At 50.3% G+C, this 26,679-nt stretch overlaps 2 protein-coding genes and 1 long non-coding RNA gene across 9 annotated transcripts; 1 reads left to right on the forward strand and 2 right to left on the reverse strand.

Moving 5' to 3' along the window:
* Positions 1-3,527: 3,527 nt before the first annotated feature.
* Positions 3,528-5,513, reverse strand: LOC132655135 (uncharacterized). The gene is made up of 3 exons (XR_009592777.1): positions 5,299-5,513; positions 5,085-5,195; positions 3,528-4,735 (listed from the first exon to the last, which is right to left on the reverse strand). It is a non-coding gene; the product is annotated as an uncharacterized LOC132655135 (long non-coding RNA).
* Hap1 (huntingtin associated protein 1) lies at positions 5,512-14,737 on the forward strand. Of its 7 annotated transcripts, none has more exons than XM_021660715.2 (12): positions 5,512-6,268; positions 7,181-7,257; positions 7,602-7,718; positions 7,836-8,011; positions 8,179-8,278; positions 8,356-8,422; positions 9,590-9,720; positions 10,093-10,155; positions 10,446-10,565; positions 10,696-10,787; positions 12,155-12,540; positions 14,038-14,737. In XM_021660715.2, exons 1-12 carry the CDS (start codon positions 5,881-5,883, stop codon positions 14,052-14,054), a joined length of 1,734 nt encoding a protein of 577 aa, XP_021516390.1. In that variant the 5' UTR covers positions 5,512-5,880; the 3' UTR covers positions 14,055-14,737. The 7 variants fall into 7 exon arrangements, with proteins under 7 accessions (XP_021516390.1, XP_021516391.1, XP_060242705.1 ...); XM_021660716.2 differs by having other exon boundaries at positions 10,449-10,565; positions 12,842-14,737; XM_060386722.1 differs by having other exon boundaries at positions 10,449-10,565; positions 12,173-12,540; positions 12,842-14,737.
* A 10,159-nt stretch (positions 14,738-24,896) lies between these two features.
* On the reverse strand, positions 24,897-25,378 carry Gast (gastrin). The gene is made up of 2 exons (XM_021660718.2): positions 25,163-25,378; positions 24,897-25,050 (listed from the first exon to the last, which is right to left on the reverse strand). The coding sequence occupies exons 1-2, from the start codon at positions 25,371-25,373 to the stop codon at positions 24,947-24,949; spliced, it is 315 nt and encodes a 104-aa protein (XP_021516393.2). The 5' UTR covers positions 25,374-25,378; the 3' UTR covers positions 24,897-24,946.
* Between the last annotated feature and the right edge of the window lie 1,301 nt (positions 25,379-26,679).

Consider the following 26,679-nt stretch of genomic DNA (forward strand, 5'->3'; position numbering starts at 1 on the left):
CCCGAATGTGGACTGACACTGCCCTCTCGAGGCCACAGTCAGAATTGTCTGATTCCAATGCTCTGACCAATATCAATCACTTTTCCGTTTCCCTTTTCACCCAGACTTCCCAGAGGCCTCAAGGCTGCGTCTACGGTGCAAAGAGACGTCAAATGCACAGGAATTTAATGAGCTCCTACTATGTGCCATGTTCTGTTCCTGGGGTAGGTTGCAAGTGTCCAGGCACAGAACGACTGCCTGGGAAGCAAGAGCCTTTCCCAGGAGGGACTTGACAGAGCGTTGGGGCTGTGTGGCCTCATGAGAGCTGGGCTGGGCAGATGTCAAAGGAGCTACTTCCCCTCTCCATTGTTCACAGCAAACGCCGGGGCTGTGTCTCCTTCAAGCTTTTTGCTGGCAATGAAAACACATATACTGTAACATAGTGTATCCCTGACCCCAGCATCCTGGGATGTTGAGGAAGGAGGATTAAAAGTTTGAGGGGGGGGGGTTGGTGAGATGGATCAGCGGTTTAGGGAACTATTTTGTTCTTCCAGAGATCCTGCCTCTGTCTTCTGAGTGCTGGGATTAAAGGCGTGTGCATTACTACTTTTGTAGATAGCTCAAGGTTCCCAGTAAACTCACTGGTCCAGTTAAGTTAAACTGGGGAGAGGGTGAGTGGGGTCACACAACTTGCCAGCCCCATCCCCACCGTGTCCTTCTCCGAAGCTCTCATCACAGCTGATCCACTCAGGCTCCCCTGCCCCCTCGATTTCTTTTAGTTTCCCTTGAAACAGGTGTCATTCACTGAAGGAACTCTAGCCAACCCAAGCACGGCAAACATGGCTCTGGGGGGGCCTTGCCCATCTCCCCCATTCCCTCTGTTTTGCTAAAATCCATTAGATTACATTCCTAAAGCTGGCCACCAAGATCAGTTCCCTTATTTGGCCTCCTCCTGAGGCTGACTACCAAGATCCAGCTATCAAAGCATTAAAGCCCAACAATCAAAAGCTGCCTTTGGCTCACCTAATTGACATGCCCAATCAGAATTAAACACCTCTTCCTAATATGGGTTTCCCCTTTATAAACTGTCTTTGCCTATGGTGCATATCTGTCTCCTTTCTATACAGAGGCAGTCCTTTGTCCCCAGGACAAATAACTCTGGCCCCTCTCCCTTGTTCCCTTTCCCCCTCTCCCTGGACCTCTATCTTCTGTTTTTGTCTCTTATTCCCCACTTTGGGAATTTTGCCTCTCTAGGGCAAATAAGTCTCCTTTGTGCTGAGAAGTTGGTCTTGGGGGTCCTGAGTGGACGCCCATCCTTTCACTCATAAACCAGGCTGTTCTTGAACCTTTGATTGTCCTGCCTCTGGAGTGCTGGGTTTGCTTACAGGTGTCTGCCGCTGAGCTGAACCTCTCGGCTTCAGTTCCTTGCCTGTGTTTGTAGCTCCCCCTGGCACATGATTCCTAAGACAGCAGAGATCCAGCCTCTTTGTTCGCTGATGTGTTCTAAATGCCTAATATAATGCTTAATAAATGTTTGTTGAGGGATGGATAATGGTTGAAAGGTTAATTTAGAGGAATGAGATTGTAAAAGTCAGGAAGCCCATTAAAAAAGCTAAGACGGCTAAAGGTTCTGACCATAATCAAAGGCAGATCTTGCATGTTCTACCCCAGCAGCTTTGTAGAACTGTTTTTGGGTCAGCCGGGTGTAATGGCGTATACCTGGTGGTAGTTCCAATGAGAATGTCCCCCAGTGGGCGCATGTTTGAATGCTTGGTCACAAATAGTTGGTTAACTGTTTGGGATAGACTGGAAGGTGGAATAGAAGGAGGAATGTCAACCGAAGTAGGCTTTGAGGTTTTGAAAGCCCCTATCAGACCAGGCCCAGTCTCCCTCTCCTTCTCTGTGTATTTGTGTGTATCAGAATGTAAAACTCTCAAAACTCTCAGCTACTGCTCCCACACTATATCCATCTGCTTCTGCCATGATGATAATAGACTAAACCTCTGCAAGCCCCCAATTAAATACTTTCTTTCATAAGAGTTGTCTTGGTCATGGTATCTCTTCACAGCACTAGAACAGTAACTAAGACATACCTGTAATGCCAGCCCTAGAAAGACTGAGACAGGAGAATTTCAAGTTTGAGGCTAGCCCACCACACACAGAGTTCCAGGCCAGCCTGAGCTACATAACAAGATCCCATTAAAAGAAGAGGAGGAGGAGGAGGAGGAGGAGGAGGAGGAGGAGGAGGAGGAGGAGGAAGACAGAGCAAGCAACTAGTTGACAGGGAGTGAAGAGAGGAAAAAAAATCAGAGAGTAAGAGGGAGCGTGGAGGAGAGATAGAGAGACGCACAGGAAGTAGAAGGGAGGAACATTCACTTTGAGGGGTTTTGTGAGACAGCTTGGGGAAGGAGCTTTCCTTTTCCTTCTGGGAAGTCAGCTGAGGAGGAAGGTCATCTGGGTGCTTTCTCTGAGCTAGCAGGCTTTCACCCCAGCATCTGGCTCCCAAGTGTTTATTGATAAAATCGAACATTTTAGATTTTGTTAAAAACAACACAACTCCCTCTTCCGGCCTCTTTGGGCACTGGGCATGCATATGGTACACATACAGGCAAGTAAAACACTCATCCATACATGTAAAACAAAAATAAATAAATCTTAAAAAAGGTTGATGATGGTAGCAAGGTGGCATGCCTGTAATCCCAGCACTTTGGGAGGCAGAGGCAGGTAGATCTCTGTGGGTTCGAGGCCAGCCTGGTCTACAGAGTGAGTCCAGGACATCTAAGGCTACACAGAGAAACCCTGTCTTGAAAAACCAAAGAGAGACAGAGAGAGAGAGAGATCCCAAGGAAAAGGAGGAAAAGAAAGAGGGGTCCTTGTCCAGCAGGGTACCATATCTTTATCAGGTCTCCCTGCTATTGTAGGAGCTGAGTTTGAAGCAATATTTTGTAACTAATCTGGTTAGAGAGGATGGTCCCTTTGATAAAAGAGCAGCTGAATCCCTATGGGGCTGATGGGTAATGGGAAGGGTGTTGTAGGACTAGGAGGGGAAGTGAGAGCAGGGTTCAGACAGCAGTCAGGGATAAGAAGCACTAGTCTTCAGGGAGGGAGGCTGCTTGAGGGAGACAAAAAGCCTGCATGTGTCCTGTACACCGGCAGCCCAAGTGCGGGCTGTGATGTAAAGTGACTCTTCAGTGGCTGAGTTTCTCCACCCTCTGAGAGTAGGTACTTTCTGATTTTCTTAGTCATATCTCTTTGCATCTTCCTGAGAACCGTGTGAAATCCATGGCTATCTGACTTGTCTTCTTATCTATCTGTCTCCCCTCTAGATCCCAAATTCCAGGAGAGCAGAGCTGGAGTTTCTCTGCTTCCCTGCTCTAGCCCTAGCCTAGTGCAGTACTTGGCACATAGAAAAAGCACTCGGAGCTGGGGAGATGGCTCAGAGGGTGAGTCCTTGCTGTTGAAGCATGAGGACCTGAGTTTGGATCGCCAGTGTCCGTGGAAAAAGCTGGCCATGGCTTCAAGAGCCTGCAACCCTGGTGCTGGGGGACGGGGCTCAGGGAGAGGAGAAACCTGGGGGCTTGCTGGTCAGCCAGCCAAATTGAAAAATGGCAAGCTTCAGTTCATCGAGAGACCTCGTGTCAAAGAAGTAAGGGGGAAAGCAAGAGAGCCTTCCTCTAGCTTCTGGCTAGAGACATGCACTGGTGAACATTTAACAAACATACACGCACAGACACATAAATTAGAATAGGTGCAAAATATGTTTGTGGACCGAATGAACCAACAGAAATACAGTGTTTTGAGGGGAGGGGCATTAAGGTATGTTCTCATGTAGCCCAAGCTGGCATTCAACTTGCTATGTAGTCCAGGCTGGCTTCAAATTTGCCACGGAGCCCAGGCTGACCTTGAACTCATGATCCTTCTGCCTCAGCTCCCAAGGGCTGAGATTGCAGATGTACACCGCTTCACATGGTAGAAAAGACATATCCAAATGCCAGTGCCTCTAGCAATGACGGAGGGGTGCTTCGATTCTTTCTGGGTTGTCTCTCTTGTTCCAGAATGTGTGGAAACCTAACCCCAAATGCGCTAGGAGCCTCTACGTGAGGCAAAGACCTTGGAGATCAGCCTTGTCTTTAGCTCAGGCAAGGACGGATGGCTGTGAGGGAATGGTGTCAGAGTGCCTTAGCTTAGATAGGTATATGTATGAAAGGCTGGGCCCAAGATGGGGTAAGGCAGGTGTGTGGAATGTGTGTGTGTGGCCAGGGGCGGGGAGGGGGCTAGGAAGCTGGATTCCATACAGTTTGAGAGGAGAGAATGAACACTCAGCTTGGAAAACAGAAGATCTGAACAGAAGATGAACATTTGCAAAGCACCTAATGTTTTCTTTTGTGAGACTAAGGTCTCACTCTGTAGCTTTGGCTGGCCTGGGGCTTGTTATAGCTTAGAAGTATTTAAAAGGCAAATTCAGGCTGGGTGTAAATTTGTTTATAATCCCAGCTCAAGAAAGGCTGAGGCAGGGAAATTGAGGCCAGCCTGGGCAACCTCGTGGATTTTAAGCTAGCCTGGACTACGGAATAAGACACACACCCCCCGCCGCCACTTTCAGAAACAAAACAAAATTGAGGGTAGGGGTTGGTGGCTGGAGAGATGGCCCAGTAGTTGAGAGCACAGGTTGCTCTTCCAGAGGACCCGGGTTCTTTTCCCAGCTCACAGCCATCTGCAGTTCAGTTCCAGGGAATCCGATGCCCTCTTCGGGCCTCTGTGGACAACAAGCATGCAAGTGGTGCACAGATGTGCAAGCAAGCAAAGCACCCATGCACACAAAACAAAGCAATATGTAAGAGGCTGGGTAGGTGGCTGGATGGGTGAACTGTTTGCCGTGCGAACATCAGGGCCCGTGTTTGGATCTCCAGCCTCCGAAGCTGTCTCCCAGTCTAAAAGCACAGAAATGGCTGCAGCCCTCCTTAGCTCCCACCCCCTCCCCCCTCTCCCCACCCCCGTTCAGGACTAAGCAACCTCCCAAAGTATCCATTTTCCTTGGGAGCACCCTGTCCTTGGGCTGAAGAGCACAGGTAAGGGTTTGAAGACCGACATCGGTCCTTTCAGACCTCAGGATAACGGATGCTCTGTGTCTCTGCCGCTCTCTCCTTCTCTGTCTCTCTGTCGCCTTCTCTCACTGTGTGTTTAAGCAGGATCTTCTCGGAAGATGCTCTTTCTTTCTGGAATGTTTGAAGAACAGGTATTGGCTTTCTAAGCCTTGCAAATTGGGGTTGGAGATAAAAACACACGCGCGCGCGCGCACACACACACACGTGAACGCACTCGTTCAGGGGCCGAGGGTGGGAGTGTGAGCTCGAGCGCCTGTGGATGACATGCAACACGTTGAAACTCCCATCCGGGAGTTTGCATTTCTCGCTTAATCCACCTGAGAAGACACAAGCGTGCTGCCCAGACCCTCGGGTCCGCCCCCCGCCCCCCGGGTCTGAATCCAACAGAGAAGGCCCCTGGAAACCCGGGTGGCGGGAGCGCGCCCGGGGTGGGGGTGCTGAATCTAGACAGAAGCTGGGGTCCCTCTACCCAAGTCCAGGAAAGCGGGCGGCCTTGGACAGGACCATTCGCAGAAGGTGGAAGGGAAGAGAAGCCTGTCACCGTGGATCTGCGGAATAAGCCAGCAACTCCCTCATCTCTCTCTCTCGCTCTCTCTCTCTCTCTCTCTCTCTCTTCTTCGCGTTTTATTATCTTTTTGTTCCGCCACCATTGGCTGCTCTCTCGCACGACCTTGAATCCTCAGCACCATTAACTGATCCTCGGCCACCCCCAGCGCCATGCGTGGTACAGCCCAGTGGCGCCCGCTCCGGGGGTAGATTATAAAGGCTGGGCTGCGGCAGCGGACTGCCAGTCAAGATGCGCCCGAAGGAGCAGGTGCAGAGCGGTGTGGGGGACGGAACAGGATCGGGGGACCCAGCCACAGGCGCCCCCACGACCCAGCCCGCAGCCGGTCCCGCTCCGGAGTCCTCGGCGGAGCCCAAACTTGCTTTCGCGCAAGGAACCGGCTCCGGACCGAAATCAGGTTCCCGAACCAAGACAGGAAGCTCTTGTAGGTCCGTGGTCGTCGGCAATTCGGACGTGCCATGGACCCGCTACGTATTCCAAGGGCCTTACGGTCCCCGGGCCAGTGGCCTGGGTACTGGAAAGGCGGAGGGGATCTGGAAGACACCAGCCGCGTACATCGGCCGGAGGCCTGGCGTGTCCGGTCCCGAGCGCGCAGCGTTTATTCGAGAGCTGCAGGAAGGTAAACTGAGTCTCGAGGATCCCACACTGGGGTGCTATGAAGGCATCTCCGGCTAGGAGGGACCCACGGGCTCATGCGCCCCGCATCCCCGCGAGACCACTGTCTGCGGTGCCTGTTTGGTTTCCCCTTTTCCCCATCTCTTCCTCCCTCTCCGGTTGCCGGATTTTTGTGGGTGCGTCAGGTCCAGGGCTCGCGCGCTCCCCGCCCCCCTCTTCGCGCCTGTTGCTGCGGCAGATCTGCGCACTCTCACTGACCCCTCCTCATCTACCGCAGTGCCAGCAGAGGGGCGGGGGCTGCGGGAGGGCGCTACCCGGCGCGCTCTGAGCCTGCGCTAGCCCCCCGGGGACCATCCAGCGTGGGTGGGTGGAGGGGGAGCTTTTGACCACTGCTTGGATGCAGGGGTATGACTCGGGTTTTCCTAAGCAGGGATGAGTGGGCGGGGCACTGAGCTTCTATCCCTCCTCTTCTGGACGGGGGAAATTTTAGGTTCAGGGCCCCTTTTCTGGGGGCTGAAGAAGTCTACTTGGGCCCTCTTGTCCCGCGCAACAGGTGCAGGACGGGTGACTTCGTCTGTTTTTAACACCCAGGAGGCTCAGTTGGCTGAGCTGCCTATTGGGTCAGGCACCATGAACCCAGTAGTTGCCCTGACTTCCTATCTTTAGGGACCTGAGACCCAGGGGTCCTGAGAGTCCAGTTACTGAACCTGGAGGATGGTCTTTGCCCTTACAGCACCCAGGCCCTTCCCGAGAAAGCGGGAGTGCGGAGATCCGCTGTGCTGTGCTGTGGAGAGTGGGTGCAAGGGCCAGATGGAGCTCAGTCTTCTGGCTTCACGACCTTTGGTGTGAGGGATGTAGCGGGCTGTGGGCGGTCTCAGTTGCTTTCCCCGACCCACTCAGGCTCTTCCTCCCGCAGCGCTGTGTCCTAACCCACCTCCCACGAAGAAGATCACTGAAGATGATGTCAAGGTGATGCTGTATTTGCTGGAAGAGGTGGGTACCGCCTTCCTCATCCACACCAGCCCTCTTTTTAACTCTGCCCTACAGGAGTTAGGGGTTTCGTCTGTCTGTTTTCTGCTTGCCTGGGGGCCAACTTGAGGGCCCCTTTCCTGGAAGGTAGGTAGATCTCAGAGGGCCAATCTGGCGGATTCTGTCTTTTTCCCATGACGGGAAACTGAGTCAGAACCTAGAGTTGGTGAACAGCCTCTGGTCTAGTATTTGGACAATTGGGTATTGGGGAATCTTTTTTCGTGTGGCCTAACTCAGGGTTTTCCCTCCTGTTTGGGAGGTCACAGAAACTGGGGGGGGGGTATGAATGGACAGCTCTCCCTTTGCAGAAAGAACGGGACCTGAGCACAGCTGCTCGGATCGGCCAGTCCCTGGTGAAACAGAATAGTGTTTTGATGGAGGAGAATGACAAGCTGGAAGCCATGTTGGGCTCAGCCAGAGAGGAGGTATCTGGGCAACCTAAGGGAGAAGGGGAGGGATCAGGGTGTTCCCTCCCTAGACCAACACCCGTTCTGTGCCTTTGAGCTCACTTCTCTGTGGCTCCTCTCTCTCTCCTCCCCTAGATTTTACATCTCCGGAAGCAGGTGAACCTGCGGGACGACCTCCTTCAGCTCTACTCGGACTCTGATGATGAGGACGAGGAGGAAGAGGGAGAAGAAGAGGAAGAGGGGGAAGAGGAGGAACACGGACTGCGGGATGGAGATGCGCAGCACGACCATCCCTATGGCGCCCCCAGGCGGTACGTGTTCTGCCTTTGTGCCTTCGTGCCTGCGCCGCCCCATCTCTAGGCCTCAATGGCTCATTTATAAACCGGCAGTGAACCCGTTGCCACTGCCACTGATGGGGAACCCTTGGGACTGGGATTCTCCACCCCCTCCACTCTGACTTTCCTGGCCCTGTTGCCAGGCCCCCTAAGGCGGCGCCACTGCACCACTGCCCACAGCTGGAAGCCCTGCAGCGGAAGCTGAGGCTGCTCGAGGAAGAGAACGATCAGCTTCGAGAGGAGGTGAGGACAGGGAAGAGGGCGCCCCCTTTGGCAGGGGATGGTAACAGCCTTGCCCCTTCCTCATTTCCTTCCTCCAGGCCTCCCACCTTGACAACCTGGAAGATGAGGAGCAGATGCTCATTCTGGAATGTGTGGAGCAGTTTTGTAAGTGACACCGTAGTAGTTTCGGGTAAAGCATTGTCCCGAGGGATGATGGGAAGAACCCAGGGTTTGGATTCTGGAGATCTGAGCTGAGGTTCGGGCTCTGGGTCTTGGCAGCTGTGTCAGCTCAGACAAATTCCTCGGCTTCTCTGAACTTCTTTAGAATGAGGGTTGATAACCGTGGCCTGCCGATCATCTTCTCAGGGTTTACGAGGGTCAGGAGAAGCACCATTGCTGAGTTTGACGGTGCACACCTGTAATCCCAGCACTCAGGAGTCAGAGAGGTTGTTAAAGTTGTTAAAGTCTGTCTGTTGTTTGGGACAGTACAAGCTGGGAGGGTGGTCAGGAGAGTGGGGAGGGAACCGGGAGCAGCCAGCGCCTGGACATTTAGGGCTGGGGCAGTTCACAGTCACATATTGGGTCCTGGGCTGTGCCTAGGACCAACCTGGGCTCTGTCTCTTCTTAGGATCTCAAGTGTGCTTGCTGAAATGCAGACTCAAAGGGATAGCGTTTCGCCTATGCTCTTTCCTCATCCCTGTCCTTCCTTCCCCCTGCATTCCACAGTCTCTTCCCATGACACCTCATCATGCGTAATGGGGTCTCTCTGCCCATCCAGGCCTTTTTTTTTTCCTACAGCCCAGATGAGTTTTCTGAAAACAAATTTGACTCCATCACTAATGTGACTAAAATCCCAAAATAGCTTCCCATTGCTCAAAGCATAATCGCAGCTCCTTCCCCCACCTTTGTGATCTGGTCCCTGCTCACTGCCCCACCCCCTTTTCATTGCCCACACTCTCCAGCTTCCTTCTTTGTGTGGTTGGGGCTTACTTGGCCAGAGGCTCCTCCAGAACCTTCCCGGTCTTTGCAGCTCCACCTTGGATGCCCCTTTCTCTACTCCGGCTACCCTCCTCCCGCCCCTGCCCTTGACACTAGCTCCATCGCATCCCATACTATTTGGGACCGTGAGTTTCTTTTCCCAGCCGCCTGTCACCACTGTACTGGAAGCTCGGTGTGGACTGGGATCAGGTCTCACCAGCCACCCTCTCCAGTCCCTCTCTGCCCTGTGTCAATCATCCATTCTTGAAAAAGAATACCACATCCCCATGGGACCCCCCGAGGGGCGGTGAGACAGAGGCCCAGAGCCAGAGCTGTTCTGTGCCTCTCCTGTAGCTGAAGCCAGCCAGCAGATGGCAGAGCTGTCTGAGGTACTGGTGCTGAGGCTGGAAGGCTATGAACAGCAGCAGAAGGAGATCACTCAGCTGCAGGCCGAGATTGCCAAGCTACAGCAGCGCTGTCGATCCGTAAGCTGCACTGTGGAAGCCCCCTTCCCTTTCAAGGCTCCACGGGACCCCAGCCACCTCCCCCTGCTCTGCCTTCCATAGCTCTGGGCTCTGCCAGGCCCAAAGCCCTTCCCCGGGTAGGCATCAGAGTTGGCAGAGATAACCAGAGAGCTATTCGTCCTGCCTGATCACAGCCCTAACCAAGTCCCTCTACAGAGAGAATCCCACACAGTCCCGGGTACCAGGCTGCATGCCCCCCACTTTATGACTCCCGTTCCTTGTGACTTCCTCCTGAAAGGACTGTTAAAGACAGATGTGGGGGAACTGATGTTGGGGCAGAGGGTCTAGGAATGGGAGGCCTTGGGAGCTTCACACATCACGGTTTTCTTCCAGTACGGGGCCCAGACGGAGAAACTGCAGCAGCAGCTGGCCTCAGAGAAGGGAGTCCACTCAGAGGTGAGGCTTCATGAGTCCCTGGCCCAGATCTGGGATGCAGGCCCCTGGGGCCTCCTTGGCTCTCCACAGAAGACAAGCAGTTTGCAGGCAGAGCCTTTCTGGCTACCCCGCCCAACCTTAACTGGCCCCCAGCCCAGCAAGTAGCAGCTCATCTGAGCCCTGAATGGGGTCAAGATCAGGATCTTGTCCAGGGTCACCCTGAATCTCACTGTTTGGGTCTAGAGCTGGGGTTTGCCTCTGCCTATGGCAAGAGGGGTCAGAGTGCCTGACTGGATTCCCCTGGATCCTAGCAGAGCCGACGAGCGGGTTCCCACATGTGTGAGCACCAGGAGGATAGGAAGATCCAGCACCAGCGTTGTTCTTCCATGCTTGCGGGTTCTGCCAGCCATTGTGGATACAGCGTGCCTCTGGTGAGGATGCCCGTTTACTGTTTCCTTGTGCCCTGTGTTTCAGCTCTGCTGTCTGGTTCTGGTTTCTGCTCTCAGATTTTATGTTTTGTGTTAAGCATAGGTGATGAAATGTCTCCCTTCTTTGTCGTAGGACCCACTTCCAGGTTTCCCAGCGACGCTGGCTCAGGAGCTGCGAACATCTCTGAGGAAGTTTATCACTGACCCCGCGTATTTCATAGAGAGGTGTGTGACTGGGGTCCTCAGGCTTGCTTGGTTCAGCCATGTTCGCATTGGTTCACCCAGGGGCACCTACTTTGCCTGAGTGTGGCATGGTTGGCCCTCATGTTCTGACATCCATTGCTCTCCCTGGCATCCCTCCTGCCTCCCTGTCCTGCTCCACTCACACTGCCTATTCCCTCCCTCTGTGGACTCTGCATTGGATTGGTCATTTCTTTTTATTTATTTTTATTTTATGTGCATTGGTGTGAGGGTTTCAAATCCCTTAGAACTGGAGTTGCAAACAGTTGTGAGCTGCCATGTGGGTGCTGGGAATTGAACCCAGGTCCTTCGGAAGAGCAGACAGTGCTCTTAACCACTGAGCCATCTCTATAGTCCCGGATTGGTCATTTCTACCTGAGACTTTCTTTTTGGTTTTTTGAGACTGGGTTTCTCTGTATAACCCTGGCTGTCCTGGAACTCACTCTGTAGGCCATGCTGCCCTTGAACTTAAAGATCCACCTGCTTCCGCCTTCCCAGTACTGGTGCTAACATTATCTGATGCCCCATGGTTTTCAATATGTTTGTGCTCCAGGAACTTTGCAGTTTGAGCCTCCTCAGTACACTGAAGGTCCTGTTCTCTGTTAAGGACCTGTGGGATGGTTGTGGGAGAGACGTCAAGCCTGGGGTAACCTGGCTCCCCATCATTTGTTTTCACATTTCAGCAGCTTGACAAACACTTGTTGGTTCTGTGACCGGCAAACTCTGGGAAGGCTGTGTTCTTGGGGGCTATTTGGGGAAATGGCTGTCCCCTTTCCCTTCAGATCTCACTTCCTAGGTGGCTGTTTGAGTTAAGGCTACTCCTTGCAGAGACTTCTTTTCTTCACCTGACCATGGGCTGAGAGGTGAATGGCCCAGCCATTGGAAACACCTGGGACTCAGTCCCAGTTTGGCTCCTTTGTGTTCTTTGGGCAAGTCATATGACCTGTCTCCTGAGCCTTCCTACAATGGCTTTATTTCTATGACAGCCAGCTCCGGGATGAAATACCCCTAGTTGCTTTTCTCTAGACAGGAGAGTGGGAAGCGGAGAAGAAGAAGGAGAAGGAACCTGTTTGCTATTGGATAAGCCTCCTTCTTCCTCCTAGGGGGCTGGCTTTTGAAAGCCTTAAAGATGATTCTCTCTCCCCTCACTCCTGGCTGGGACAGAGCCGGGGGAGGACCATCGGGGTCTGTAGGCTGGGTCAGGGTAAGAGAACTCACAGAGAGCCTAGGGTTAAGGGTTGGCATGTCCTCCTCAGCAGTCCCTGGTGGGAGAGCACTGATGAGCAGAGCAAGTGCCAGGAGCTCCAGCATGGGTGGTGGGTGTGGAAAGACCTCACTGTCTCCCTACCCAGACGCAACACTCGCTGCAGGGAGGAGCGAGAGCAGGAGCAGGGGGTGATGCCGCCTCCCTCACCGCCACACGCTCTCAAGCCACCTGAAGATTTCGAGGCTCCGGAGGAGCTGGTTCCTGAGGAGGAGCTGGGGGCCATAGAAGAGGTGGGCACGGCTGAGGAAGAGCTCTCAGAAGAGGCAGAGCAGGCATCTGAGGAGACTGAGGCCTGGGAGGAGGTGGAACCGGAGGTGGATGAGGCCACAAGGATGAATGTGGTGGTCTCTGCCCTGGAAGCCAGTGGTCTGGGCCCTGCACACCTGGACATGAAGTATGTCCTCCAGCAACTGTCCAACTGGCAGGATGCCCATTCTAAGTGGCAGCGGAAGCAGAAGGCGGGCCCCAAAGGTGAGTGTTCCTGCAGAGGATACCCTCCGGCCAGTGGGATGAGCTTCCGACCATCAACCCTATGAGAGGCCAAGTGCTCACTAACGTCAACTTGGCCCCACTCAGTGTGCTGATTTGCATGGACTCTTGCCTCAGTGCTCACTTGTGTGGAATGTGCTTACAAGTCCAGCTGTCCATCCACTTTCTCACTGGGGGCTGAACTGGGAATCAGGGTTGGGACTCTCCACTCCTTTGTTACCTCAGCTTCCTATCTCTGCCCACCCTCTTCCTGTCCTTCATTCCTAATTTCTCTACCCTCAAGACTCCCCAACCCTACAGAAAACAAACATGGTGGGGGCAGGATCTTGGCATAGAAGCCCTGGACTGGTGCCAACCCAGGATGCTCAGAGGCTGGAGGAGGACAGGGCCACTCACTCGCCCAGTGCCAGGGAGGAAGATGGGCCTTCTGGGGCCACCTAGGCATGGAACTAAGGCCTCTGTTGGCAAGGGCCACGGTCGGACCAGTTCCCCCGGTGAATGTGAGGGCTCTCGCAGGGTGGCAGGGTGGGTCAGGTTCTTCTCTGCCCATCTAGAAACCCCAGATTTGGGGAGTTACATGCTCTGAGGGGAGGCTTTTTAGGTCCTGCCTATGAGGACCTGTCAGTGGATTTTCCTTGTGTGAGCTCCTTTTGTCTTCATGTCCTTGTAGGCAAAGGTAGATATGACTGTGCACCATTTAGTAAGAATCTGAAGTTCAGGGGCTGGAGAGGTGGCTCAGTGGTTAAAGAACACCGGCTGTTCTTCCAGAGGTCCAGAGCTCAATTCCCAGCACCCACGTGACAGCTCACAACTGTCTAAAACTGTATGGGACCCGATTCCCTCTTCTGGTGTGCATCTATATACATGCAAACAAACCGTTCATATACATTAAATAAATAAATACATATTTTAAAAAAATCTGAAGTTCAGCTGGGCATGGTGGCACATCCTTATAATACCAGCACTGGGGGAGGCAGAGCAGGTGGATCTCTGAGTTCGAGTCCATCCTGGTCTACAAAGCAAGTACAGGACAGCCAAGGCTACACAGAGAAACCCTGTCTCAAGAAACTGAAAAAATAAAAAATAAAAAAATCTGAAGTAAGAGCAGATTGGAGCTCATGCCAATGAGTAGTGAAAGCCTGGCCTGGTCTTTCTGCTGTGCACAGTTCCTTCTGCTCCTGTCCTCGTGAGCCACCTGAAGTTTGTAACTTGTTGGCAGCCTCCTTTCCTGTCTGGCCCGCTGTCATTCCGATGGTTCTCTCTCTCTCTCTCTCTCTCTCTCTCTCTCTCTCTCTCTCTCTCTCTCGGCACCAGTGGATAGAGTATCGCTGGCTGCAGCACAGTAAGACTGTAAGCTGAGTCAGTCGTTCCATGGCCTGTGTCAGTGGTGGTTTTCTGTCTCCTCCTGACACGGCTGAGGTTGTGACTGGGTCTGAGGTGATCAGGCTCCTGGTTCACATCTACCCCCTTCTCTTCCAGGCTTTGCTGTTTCCTAGCAGCCTGCAGAGGCCTCACAGACAGCTTGATAGCCCCCTCCTTCTGCTGCCTGGCCAAATCCCACCCTTCCGTCTCTTCCACTGAAACAGGATCCCATGTCTGTCAGCAGTCCTCCTGTCCTGATAGACTGGGGCTCAGGCTTCCGTCCTCTTCTAGGACAGCCTGAAAGAACCCCAGTCCCTCATTCTGAAACTGCTGCCAAAACTATGGCTGCTGAAGCCCCCAGGGGTTGGAAGCAACCTGTGGGCAGATCTGCTGGCTGCCAGACCCAGCTCGGAGATGGTGTGAGTGGGCATGTCCCTAGGGTAGGCAGTTTGGGGGAGGGTCCTACTCTACCCCTTTGAGCCTCTCACATGAAGGGACCTCCCCAGTCCTGGCTGGCTTTTGGAACCTGGCCCGTTTTGCTCTTTTTCACCCTTCCTCTGTTTCTATTACTGTGCGTAATGTGAAGTGTATGTAAGTGGGGGTGGTGGACGGGTCTCTCTGCCCAGTGGTGTTTCTGTCTCCTGTGGCCTATGAGTTTCCTTCTGGAGTTCTATCCTTCCCCACATCTTTGCTTATACACAGCTGTGGCCTCGGCGCCTGGCCTGCTCCTGCAGCGCTTCATCGTCCTGTGGCTTGTCGGCCTTTGTATTGGTGTATGTGCCAACGTGAGAAATAAAGAACTTGTGATCCACCTGGACTGCCTTGGTCATGTTTCTTCAGAATTGTGGACACGTGTGTGCCCGCGTGGACAGGTGTGTGCACTTTTGGGGACAGGCATGTGGAGAGAAGATGGATTGATACTGAATGACATGCCAAGGACTTTGTATTAAATATAAGTGTCTATATCCCTCTGCTGTGAGGCATCAGGCGATGCTCTCTCCCTCTGTCAGATAGTGAAACTGAGGCCCAGGCAGGTTCAGCGATCCCGGGCTCTAACAGCGGGTGGTAGTGCTGAGTTTGAACCCAGGTCTTTAAAACTGACCAGGCTCCTTCCTGGGCCCATCTGCCCCGAGATCTCTGTCTTTGCTCTAGTTAGATAACATAGGAAGAGAGTTGCCATCTGGCTGGGATTGAACCATCTAAACCTGGAACAGAAAATAAGTAGCTCATCTCAGAGTCATCCCAGAAAATAGTCTTAGGGAGTGGGGAAGTAACCGGAATCTAATGTTGGAAAGGTTTAGACAAGGAGGCTCAGTAGTCCACCAGCTGCGCACTGAGCTTTTAACTTATGAGCCTTTGTGGGGGCTTCTTCACATCCAAACCATAATAATCCACTCATGCTTCCAGAATGGCTTGTATCAGTTAGTTGATTTGTTCTGGCTATCTCTAAGAATCCCCCAAATCTTTTAACGGTTGGCAATACTCCTCAAAGTCCAAGTTCATGTCAGACCTGGTGGCATACACCTTTAATCCCAGTACTTGGGAGTCAAAGGCAGGAGGATCTCTGTGAGTTGAAGGCCAGCCTGGTTTACATAGTACCACGACAAACAGGGCTACGTAGAGAGACCTATCTCAAGACAAACAAAAGCCCACGTTTAAAGTGACTTGTGAGAGTCAAGGCAATTCAGTGCTACAAATCCTGTTGGAAGGAAACTTGTCCACGCACAAATTATAATGCTACGGGATTAACACCTGGTGTTGCTTTTTTCCCCCTTCTTTTTAAAACTATGACTGACTTGGGAATCAATATGTAGACCAGGTTGACCTCAAATCTACAAAGATTCAGTTGTCTCTGCTTCTCATGGGATAAAGGCATGTGGGTTTTTAAACAAAATTGAAGTTGTTCGATTTTACCAAGAGAGACTCAGAAGCCAGATGCTGGGGTGAAAGCCTGCTAACTCAGAGAGACAGAGAAAGCACCCGGCTGACCAGAGGAAAAAGGAAAACTTCCTTACACCATCTCAAAAATCCTCAAACTGAATGTCCCTCCCTTCTACTTCCTGTGTGTCTCTCATCCGTCCTCTTGATTTCGTCTCTTGACCTATGGTTGACTTTATTAAATCCTGTCTTGGATTAAAGGTGTGAGCTAGGACTGAGCCACACCACAATTAGAAACAGTTTTTTTTTTTTCTAGTAAACAACACAGTCTTGGGTTTCACAGTGTGATCAAATAACTTGCAACAGGCATGCACCACCATGCCAAACTAACATTACTTTAAGATACTAGCTGGTGATGGTGTCTTAAAGAAAAAGTTTAGGGATAGTAGTACTTAGCTGTAATTTGAGCGTGTGGAGGTAGAAACAGGTGAGTCAAGAGTTCAAGGCCTGTTTGGGCTCTACAGCTAGACCTTATCCCAAAAAAAACAACCTCAAAAAAGACAAGTAGAGGCTAGTGGGATGGCTCAGTGGGTAAGGGTGTTTGCTGTGTCAGCATGAGGACCTGAGTTCCCAGGATTATGGAGAGTGAGACAGGAGGTTCGCTGGGGTGTTGGTATAATGTTCTTTTGAAATGTATACACCTTTCCCTTGTTCATTCAAATGCTGATTTCTCTCCCCCACTGTCTGGTTTCAATTCAGACATTGCGTTGTGATACTTATTCTAAGCATCACCTGTCTCGTTTGTGTAAACATGCTACCATTTGTTCTCTAAATTGTCAATTAAAACAACCAGCCACAATGTTGAGTAATGGAGAGGATAGGATGGGACATCCTGGTTCAGAGTGGGAGGAGAGGAAGGAAGCAGGAGGAAAGGAAGGAGTAGGAGGGAGAAGAGCGGAAGCTGGGAGAAGCTGGAGGAGAGGTCTTGGAATGACGTCAAGAAATGAACCGGACCTAAGATATCACTAAAAGCAAGTATAATGGGTGAATCTGAATGGTAGGAACTATGCGGGCTTAGAGGTTTAGGATGGAGTAACTATTGCCCAGCATTGTGTTCTAAGTTAACTAAAGAAATCCTAGTCTCTGTGTGGTGATTTGTTTATACAGCTGTTTAGGATTAACCGCAGCTGTACTAAAAGATATATACACAGTAAATATCAATGAAAAAAGACAATAACACTGGGGCCTTTTGGCTACCAGCTGAGTTCAAGGTTTAGTGAGAGGCTCTCTCTCATAGGCATAAGGCAGAAAATATCCTCTTCTGGCCTCTATACACATACCTGCATATATACATACACACGCTTACAAAGAATAAAATAAGACAACCAGACCTCATGCATACCGTGGCATATATATGCCGTGGCATATACCACTAGGGAGGTAAACAGGTGGGTCTCTGTGAGGTCGCAGTCAGCCTGATCTCAAAGAGCAAGTTCTAGGTCAGCCAGAGCAACACAGTAAGACTTCGTCTCAAAAACCAAACAAAACCAACAGGCAGCCAGAGGATAAAGGGTATACACTGTGGTTGTCAATCCAGAACCCTAAAAGATAATTGTCATGTCCTTCCTCCACTACCCTGCATTCTCCTTTCGGCTGGTTCTTCTCGCCTTCCTGGTGGCGTGACCCAGACCCTCACTTCTCAGCAACCTGAACTTTGGTCGTGCTGCTTTTGTCAGGCCAGGTTGTTTGAATTTCCTCCTTATGGTTGCTATGAGACTAGAAGCACCAAGAGCCTCCCACCCCCACAGGTCCTTGAGTCCTCGACATTATCCTTCTTGTTCCTGATCTGAGGCTTTCCCTTGTGGAAAGCCTCTGATGGTCCTTGGCTTTGTTCTTTGGCTTGCAGAGAGGAAGACCCAAACATAGCCAAGAAGCAGCTGGATCTTTCTATTTTGGATCCAGGGCCTCACACGGGCTTACAAATCGATACACCGAGGAGCTACATTCTTCAGACTCCGTATGTGGTCAAGTATGACCTTCCACTTCTGATCCTCCTGTCTTCATCTTCCCAGTGCCAAGGTTATAAGTGTATACCACTATGCCCAGTTTATGGGGTGGTGGAGACTGAAGCCAGGGCTTTGTGCATGTTAGGTAAGCACTCTCCCAGCTGAGGTACAGTGTCCTAAGGATATATGACACAAATGTCTATTCATTCCAGACAAGGAACAAAGTGGCAATACAACCGAAGTCCAATTTGGTGATTACCCATGAGTTTATTGGCATTATTTACAACAGTGAGGTGCTGCTTCTAGGAGCAGGGATGACTTGAGGGCAACTGCTTCTCTGAAAAACCACCCAAGAACAGTGATTCACAAGAAACAGAGCCCTGAAATTCACCGAACAGCTTGGAGGCAGCTCAAAATGGCAAAGCTGTCTTCCAGGCAATTTAGCGGGTCAGCCTCTCCCAGCCTCAGCTGGTCTGAGTCTCCCTGGAGGTCTTTGCTGGTTATAGAATCCTGATAAGGAGGGGCCTTGTGCATCTGATCAGTTCCGGGAACTTTCTGAGACTTCTCAGTTGTTTACTTTCTGAGTCTTTTTGTTTTTTATCGTTCACTTACTTGCTTTTCATTTTGTTCATTTGTTTTTGAGAGAGGGTTTCTTTGTAGAACCCTGCTTGTCCTAGGACTCACTCTGTAGACCGGGCTGGCCTCAGACTCACAGATATTCTCCTGCCTCTGCCTCTCAAGTGCCGGGATTAAAGGTGTGTGCCACCATGTCCATTGACATCCTGGGTCTTCTCAGTTTCTCTCCAGGATGGAATGTATCGACTCTGAGGAAGTCAATATACACTACCCTACGACCTCTGTATCTGCCACCATGGCCTTGATCACTCTATTCGTGTGGTCAAGCGACAATTATTGAGCCGCTGGAAACTGTCTGGTTGACCTCCCTCAGAGCCTGTGTGCTGAAAGATGTTCAGTGCCTTCTGTGGCAGTGCTCTTGAACGGAAGCTGGTGTGGGACACAGAGATCCATGTGATCTGTTTTTCCTTTCTAAATTCATTTGCCAGTCTCTTCCCCAAGAAGTCGGTGTCTCTGATTTTCTTTTTCTTTAAAGAAGGGAGCTTCAATAGATAGTCTATGCTGACCTTGAGCTTGTAACTTCCTTGCCTCAGCCTTCCAAGTGTTAGAATAATGAGTGAATTTCTAAGAAGTATTAAGTTTTGAGAGCAAGTTCCAGGACAGCTAGGGCTGTTACACAGAGAAACCCTGTCTCGAAAACTGAATAAATAAATAAATACATTTAAAATCTTTACTTATTTTTATTTTAAGTGGGTATTTTGCTTGCATCATGCATGTGATGTGTGTGTGTCTGGAGTCTAAGGAGGCCAGAAGAGGTCATTGGATCTCCTGGAACTAGAGTTACAAACAGTTATGAGCTAACATGGGGGTGCTGGGAATGGAACCCCGGCCTTTTACAAGAACAGCCAATGCTCTTAAATTCAGAGCCATCACCCCAACCTACTGTTTTTTGTTTGTTTTTTTGTTTTGTTTTTGAGATAGGGTCTCGTTTTCCCAGGCTGTCATTGAACTCACTATTTGGCGGTAATGGTTCTGCACTCCTGTTTCTCCTGACTCCACCGTGCGGCACTAGAATTCGTAGCTTTCCAAAGTGTCTTTACAGTCACATGTGGTGGCTCATGCCTGTATTGCTAGAATTACAGGAGGCTGAGAGGGGAGGATCATCTTGAGTTTGAGACCATCCTAGACTACTTAGTATGCTACAGAGTTAGACCCTGTCTCCAGACAGACAGACAGACAGACAGACAGAGAGTTAGATGGTCTGGGGTGTAGCTTATGTGGTAAAGTGCTTGCCTACCATGCCTGAAGCCCGGGTCATCCACAGCACCAATATAGCATCTACTATATTTTTGAAGCCAGTCTAGGTTATATGAGAACGCATCCCAAGCAAAAAGAGAGAACAGTTTCTGTAATTTAAAATTGTGTTTTTTATTTTAGAGAGTATGTTACTATGAAGCCCACCTTGAGCTTTTAACCCTCTCAGTCCCCCAAGGGCTGTCATGCTGACACATGCTGTCAGCAACTATAAAATTCTCATCTGAGAATCTACCATCTTTCCTTGACTTTGCCTCTCAGCTTGCTGAGCCTCAACTATTTTCTCTCTGTTTGTATAAGAGCTTGCCAGCCACGGGAGTCCGCCCTGTACTTCTCTTGGAATCGTGCAGACAGTCTGACCTCCCTGTCTACCACAGATACTTTGATACTGGTTCTAAACATGTCCTGTTTGAACGCGTACTGTGGTCTGTTCTGGCTGGGTGAGAACTCTTCCTGATCCTTCTTCCCAACAGACCGGGACCCACATTTTCATCAGGTCAGCGTGTGGCGGAGGTTGTGCTCATCTGTTCTAGTCACGTCAGCATGCCCGTCTGGATTCACAACTGTGGTTGCTGATTCAGTAGTTCCTGGGATGGCAATGGCCTGTCTCGTCTATCCAGGCTCCAGGCCTGGACCTTATAATGGGGCACTTCACCTCGCCGGAGGCACTGTAGGCAATAGGGCAGCTTCAGGGGCTTGCATTTTGTTTTCCTACCAGGATATTTCTCATTCCATGCCACGGGGAATTAAGATGGAGGTTCTGCCAGCCGTCACGTTTATCTATCCAAATTCCACGCTCCTAGACTAGGGAATTACAAAGTATGCCTAAGAACCCACTGCGGCTTTGGTGAGACGCTCGTGTGGAATGCCAGTGGCTTTTCTGTGTCACCTCTCTAACGTGGGTGGAGGCACCACGGCCTTCTGGTTCTTTGGGGTGGCTCAGGCCCTGTGTTCAATAGCTTAGCTTGTGAACTCTGGGTGATCTTGTAATGCTGCTGCTTCATATAGGTTTGGTACCCTTGCCATCCCTGTGGCACTAGCCTGGCCACGTCCGTCAGTAGTAGCTCCTTCACCAATCATGGTCAGATTTCTACAAAGATTTTTAGATGTATTTTATATGTAGGAGGATTTGACCTGTACTTATATAGGTGTACCATGTGCGTGCCTGGGTGCTCCCAGAAGAGAGTGTCAGATTCTCTGGAACTGTGGTTACAGAAGAGAGTTGTGAGCCACGCACGATGTGGGTACTGGGAACCATACCCAGGTTCTCTGGAAGAGCAGTGTATGCTCCTAACTGCTGATCCGTTTCCAGCACCTATTTTATGTCTTGCCAGCAAAGGTCTTATTCCATAGCTTAGGCTGGCCTTGAATTCAAAGCAATTCTCCTGCCTCAGGTTCTAGAGTGCTGGATTGCAGGTATGAGCCACCATGCCCAGAAACTGCTCTCCAATTTCTGTGCAGACCTAATCCTTGATACCTTTAGAATAGGATCAATGCAGACGTAATTAGTTAAGATAAAGTCATTAGGATGTTCTATGATCTATGTGACTGGTATCCTTAGTAAACATTAATACACACAGACAGACAGACATACATGTAGGGGTGGGGGTTGGGGGATAGAAAATGCTATATATGGATAAGGGCAGAGACTTACAAGCTAAACCATCAGCAAACCATCAGACGTTGGCAGAAAGGAATGGATTCTCCCTCACCACTCAAGAACCAACGCTGCCAACATGTGACGCTCAGACCTATGGATCTCCAGATCTTCAGGACAGCACATGGGCTTTCAGGCATCCGTCCTGTGTGGTTCTTTGTTAATGCTATGTCTAGCAAACCGAGGGAAGACAGCTTCTCAGTGGTGCCTCACCTCCCTCTCCATCATGTCCTCTGGGAAAGGGATGCCCTTTCAGAACATCCCATACCCTGGTGAATTCCGTCCTCTTGCACAATAATTCTGTTCCATCATGCCCACCTCTCAGACTTTTGACCCCTTCTTGAGAATCTGCAGGGACAATTTTGACATGGTCAGTGCAGCTCCTTTGGACCATTGCTTTGTCCAAGCTTCAAGAGAATTGTTCCAGGAAGACATGAATACTGGCTTCAGGTGTCCTTGCTAGGATGAAATCTCAAGTCACATGAAGATGCTGTCCGGGTCATAAGCCCTTATCTGCTCTTCTTGCTGAGGTCCACTATAGTAGACTGCAGTCTTTTTTTTTTTAATTATTCAAGATCTATCTATCTATCTATCTATCTATCTATCTATGTATTTATTTATTGTGTATACAGTGTTCTGAATGCATGTACACTTGCAGGCCAGAAGAGGGCACCAAATCTCATTATAGATGGTTGTGAGCCATCATGTGGTTTGCTGGGAGTTGAACTCAGGACCTTTGGAAGAGCAGCCAGTGCTCTTAATGTCAGAGCCCTCTCTTCATCCCAGTCTGCAGTCTTAAAAGTCCCCTCCCCTGGGTTGGAGAGATGGCTCAGCAGTTAAGAGCACTATCTGCTCTTCCAGGGGGGTTCACGAGTTCAATTCCCAGCAACCACAGGGTGGCTCACAACCATCTATGATGAGATCTGGTGCCCTCTTCTGGCATGCAGACAGAACACTGTATATGTAATAATAATAATAATAAAAAGTCCACTCCCCTGTGCTTTCTCCCAACTCTTCCTGGTGCATCTCTCTAGATTACTCGGATCCTGACAAATTTTGAAGCTAGTAAACCATCCCTGCTGTGCTGGACAGTGTTTCCCCACATGCTCAGGCCTGGTCTTAGTTTCTGGGTTACACACCCTGAAGGAGGCAGGCTCAGGCTTTTGTGGAGATATACCATCTTCTGAAGGGTCTGCCTCTGGGCCTTCACAAGGCCCCCAAGGGCAGGGGAAGATGCTTATCTCCAGCAAGGTAAAGGACCTTCCAGCCCAGAAAAGGCTGGGATTTACAGACTGGCCTCTCTCGGTGTCTCGCCCAAAGCTTCACGGCCCCACTCCCTTTCCCCTGGGACTTTAGTGGAGGAGACTTCCCTGGGTTCTGGCTTCAGCTGGTCATGTTGCTTTAAAGCCAGGATGGCAGGCATTTTATTTGGGTGGTGGTCCTCAGGAACTACAGAAACACCAATAGGAGTGTGAGGATGTGAGATGGGGGAAAGGCAATAGAGAATGTCACTCAGCAAGCTATCGCTGTGGAAACTGAAGAGCTCTGATGGAGAAGGCAGGGAGATGGCAGGGCCTGCCTCAGAGTCCTGCTGGTCAAGGGGTGGGAAGCACCGGAACTTATCTTCCAAGTCGTCTCTGTCACTGACAGAGAGATGCAACTGGAGGACTGAACTCCCCAGTTTGGTCAAAACAATGGTCTACAGACAGGATCCTCTGGAAGAGCAGTGTTCACTCAACCTCCTGGCTGAGAGAAAGCGCTGAAGGCAACCAGAACATACCCAAATACGTGCCTCACTGGCGTAAGTACTATTTTAAACTGAAGGCAAACAAGAGGATGGAGCTATGAATAAAGCTTGCTGCTTTTCTGATAGCTGCATGGAAGCAGAGCCCCAGCTTCTAGGCTCTGGAGAGATGATTCATGGGTTAGGAGAACTTCCTGCTTTTCCAGAGGACCAGGGTTCGGTTCCCAGGACCCACTTGGCGGCTCACAAATGTCTGTAATTCAAATCCCAGGGGGATCTAATGCTTCTTCTGGACTTGGACAGCATTAAATAAATAAGTACTTTGAAAAAAATAAATTAAAATGGGATTGCCTTGAAAAAAAAAAAAAGGCCAGGCAGGTGGATCTCTGTGAGTTTAAGGCCAGCCTGGTCAACAGAGCTAGTTTCAGGACAGCCAGGGCTACACAGAGAAACCCTGTCTTAAGCAAAACACAAAAGCCAAAACCAACTAAACAAACTAACACACCACCGTTAACAAAAAAACCTCCACCAAAAACAAAACCAAAAAAACTGCATTCTGTGAAGGATGAAAGTCTATCGCTGGAGGCAAATTCAACCCCTCTTCAGCCTGTAAATTGCCATTTCAAAGGGTCTGCTTAGCAGATTTTATTAACCTGCTTTATTGGCCCTGTATCATTTCCCATGTACTTGCTTCCTCCCCCTACATCACCACCCTTTGGAGCCTATGGCCAGCCACATCTCTCCACAAGTGTGTTGTTCTTTGAGAAAGGGGCTGAGAGTCTGTGTTCTGAGATGCTCTGAGGCACACAGCTTCTGAGGACGTCACATGCTCCACGTGCAGTTGATGGGCTTCTTTGCTTTTCTCTTGTGCTCATTTAGTCCAGAGCCCAGCTCTGAAGGGGAGAGTCGGGAATCCTTCTGTTTAGTCCTCAGGCTGAGTGACTACCTGCTTGGGTTCTGTCCGCCAGGTACAAGGACAAGGAAGGGCTAAGGACAAGACCCAAAAACTGTGCCAGCCATTCACCAGCACGGCTGACGTGGACCTATGGGGAAGAAGGACGTGTGATCTCCTTCCCATCTTGCTGAGGAGGCAGATGCGAAATGGGCAAGAAACCAACTACACATGTGAAATTTGTGAGAAGGAAGAGGAACAGAAAGGTCAGGTCTGCCTGGGGGTGCCTCAGGGAGGGAGCCGAGACCTCAGGGAGGTCTGCCATGTTTGGGCTGAGAAAAGAACACTGCGGGAGCTGGGAACAACCAAGGACAAAGGAGCAGGAAAGGGTGTGATGTGTCTGTGTGAGGAAAGGAAGGGGAAGGATAGAAAAGAAGGAAAAGACTTGCTCCCCCAGGGCAGGAAAAAGGTAGCCAAGCCAGCACAGGGCCTTAGAAAGAAGTCCTGAGCTTATCACAAATGGAATGGGCAGCCTTGGCAGGTTTAAACCAAGCAAGACTGACACATTTTGATCGATCCTTTATTCTTTTTAAGATCCCTTTTGTTTTTTTTTTTAATTATGTGTCTATGTGGGTGCCGATGTCTAAGGAGGTGAGAAGAGGGTTGGAGCCTTTGCAACTGGAGTTACAGGCACCTGAAAGGTGCTGGGAATCGAACCAGGATCCTCTGAAAGAGCAGTAAGCACCCCTAACCTCTGGGCATCCAGCCCCACCCAGGTAGATTCTTGTTCTGTGCTACTCCGGTCTCTGCCTCTAAGGTGTGCTCGACTCTCCCACCTGCCTCAACCCCTCTCCACTCAAGCACGTGACGTGACTCAATGATACACCAAAAGCTAGTTTATTTTTTTCTATGTTTTGCAAGGACAGAGCTGTGGGTGACTGGACTCTGGAAGACTGATGCTAATCATGCCGGTCCTCCTCCTCAGCGCTTCGGCGGCCAAAGTCCATCCATCCGTAGGCCTCTTCTTCCTCCTCCATCCATGGCCTTTGCTTCTTGAACATGTCTGAGAAGGTGACAGGAGGTGAGCATGGAGAGAATGAGGCCTAAGTCTCAAGGAACTGTGGGGCCAGTATGGGGACACCATGGCCAGATCTGACTGGGTCAGCTGCTATTACCTGCTTTGAAGTGTTGAGGGCCCTGCGGCCCCAGCTGCCTTCGATGGTGAGAGGTTAGGCCCAGCTGGTCCAGCTGTTGCGGTTCCAGGGCCCCGTGGGTCCCCAGTCCAGAGGAGGCATCCTGAGGTTGGGAGCGAGGCTTCCAAGAAGCTTCAGAGAAGGTAGCCAGAGCCAGCACTAAGATCAGCACGGACAGGCACAGTCGAGGCATCTCGTCTGAAAAAAGGAGAGAGCTGGGCTTCAAGACAGGCTGTTGCAATAGGTCTCCTCTGACCTCTACACGGGTACTGGCATTGCCACCCAAATGTGTATGTGTATGCATACATTTACACACATATACACACACATACACAATTTCAAAAACATGCAAAAAAAAAAAATCCCACAATAACCATCGGGTAGTGTTTGGCAGACTGTCCTGCCAGGTGAGGCTAAGCCCGGTGGCTCTCCGAGCTTAAAGAGAAGTTTTGAATAGTGACAACAAAGGCGCATGCACACTAAAGGGAGTTGTAGATCATACACTGCCACGTGAAGACCACCAGCATGTCCACTGGGGGCTGGGCCACAGCGTTGCTAGGCAACCTTGGAGGAGCCTCTGCTCCTCTGTGTTTAGCTGACCTGCAACTGTACTTACTCAGCTAAGAAAAAAAAAATTTTTTTAAACCCAGCATTTGCAGCTAAGCAGGAGGGTGAATCAAGTTTGGAGAAATCACAGCATGGAACTTGAAGCCTTAGCAAACATCAAGTTCCAAACCTCTCCTGTTCTTTGGACTTGACATATATATATATATATGTGTGTGTGTGTGTGTGTGTGTGTGTGTATGTACACACACACACATACATATTTAACTTTCCACCCTAAGACAAAAAAAAATGTATTAAAATATATTAGCTTTTCATGACAAAGTTCTCAGGTTAGGTTTTCTGTGGGAGAAAAAAATATTTGTGGCTGATAAAGAAATATTGAAAGATCAGAGCTGGATGTTCCGGCTCCTTTTTATATCTCCTGTTTATAACTTGGGAGGCTGAGGCAGAAGGATTGCTTCAATTTTAACGCTCTGTAAGTGATAGGCAAATTTGGGCTAGAGTGATGTGCTACCAAATAGAAAGAAAGAACGGATGAAAAGGAAAAAAAAATCAGTGCTAGAGAGCCACTTCTGTTGGATACGAAACACAGTTTGACAAGTAGGGTAGTCACTAGCTACTTGTGGCTCTTTAAGTGTAAACGAATTGCTATAAATTTTTTCTGCCTCAGAACTGGCCAGATGATAAGTACCCATGTGGCCGGCCGGTGGGTACTGTATAAGGGAGTGCTCTTTTAGGTAGCACTGGCCTAGGAAAGGGCTTGAGATGGATCCGGGAGCTGCGGGTTCCAGTCTCAGCCCTGCCTATTCAATTCTATGACTCTGGGCTAGTAACATTCAGCCTCTGAGCCTCAGTTTTCTCATCTTCGCAATGGGTGGGAAAGCCCCGATTTGCTCCCCTCCCTGGCTGGCAGGAGCTCCAGGATCAGGGCT

This window comes from Meriones unguiculatus, chromosome 7 (genome assembly GCF_030254825.1).
Source record: "Meriones unguiculatus strain TT.TT164.6M chromosome 7, Bangor_MerUng_6.1, whole genome shotgun sequence".
NCBI classification, from domain to species: domain Eukaryota; kingdom Metazoa; phylum Chordata; class Mammalia; order Rodentia; family Muridae; genus Meriones; species Meriones unguiculatus.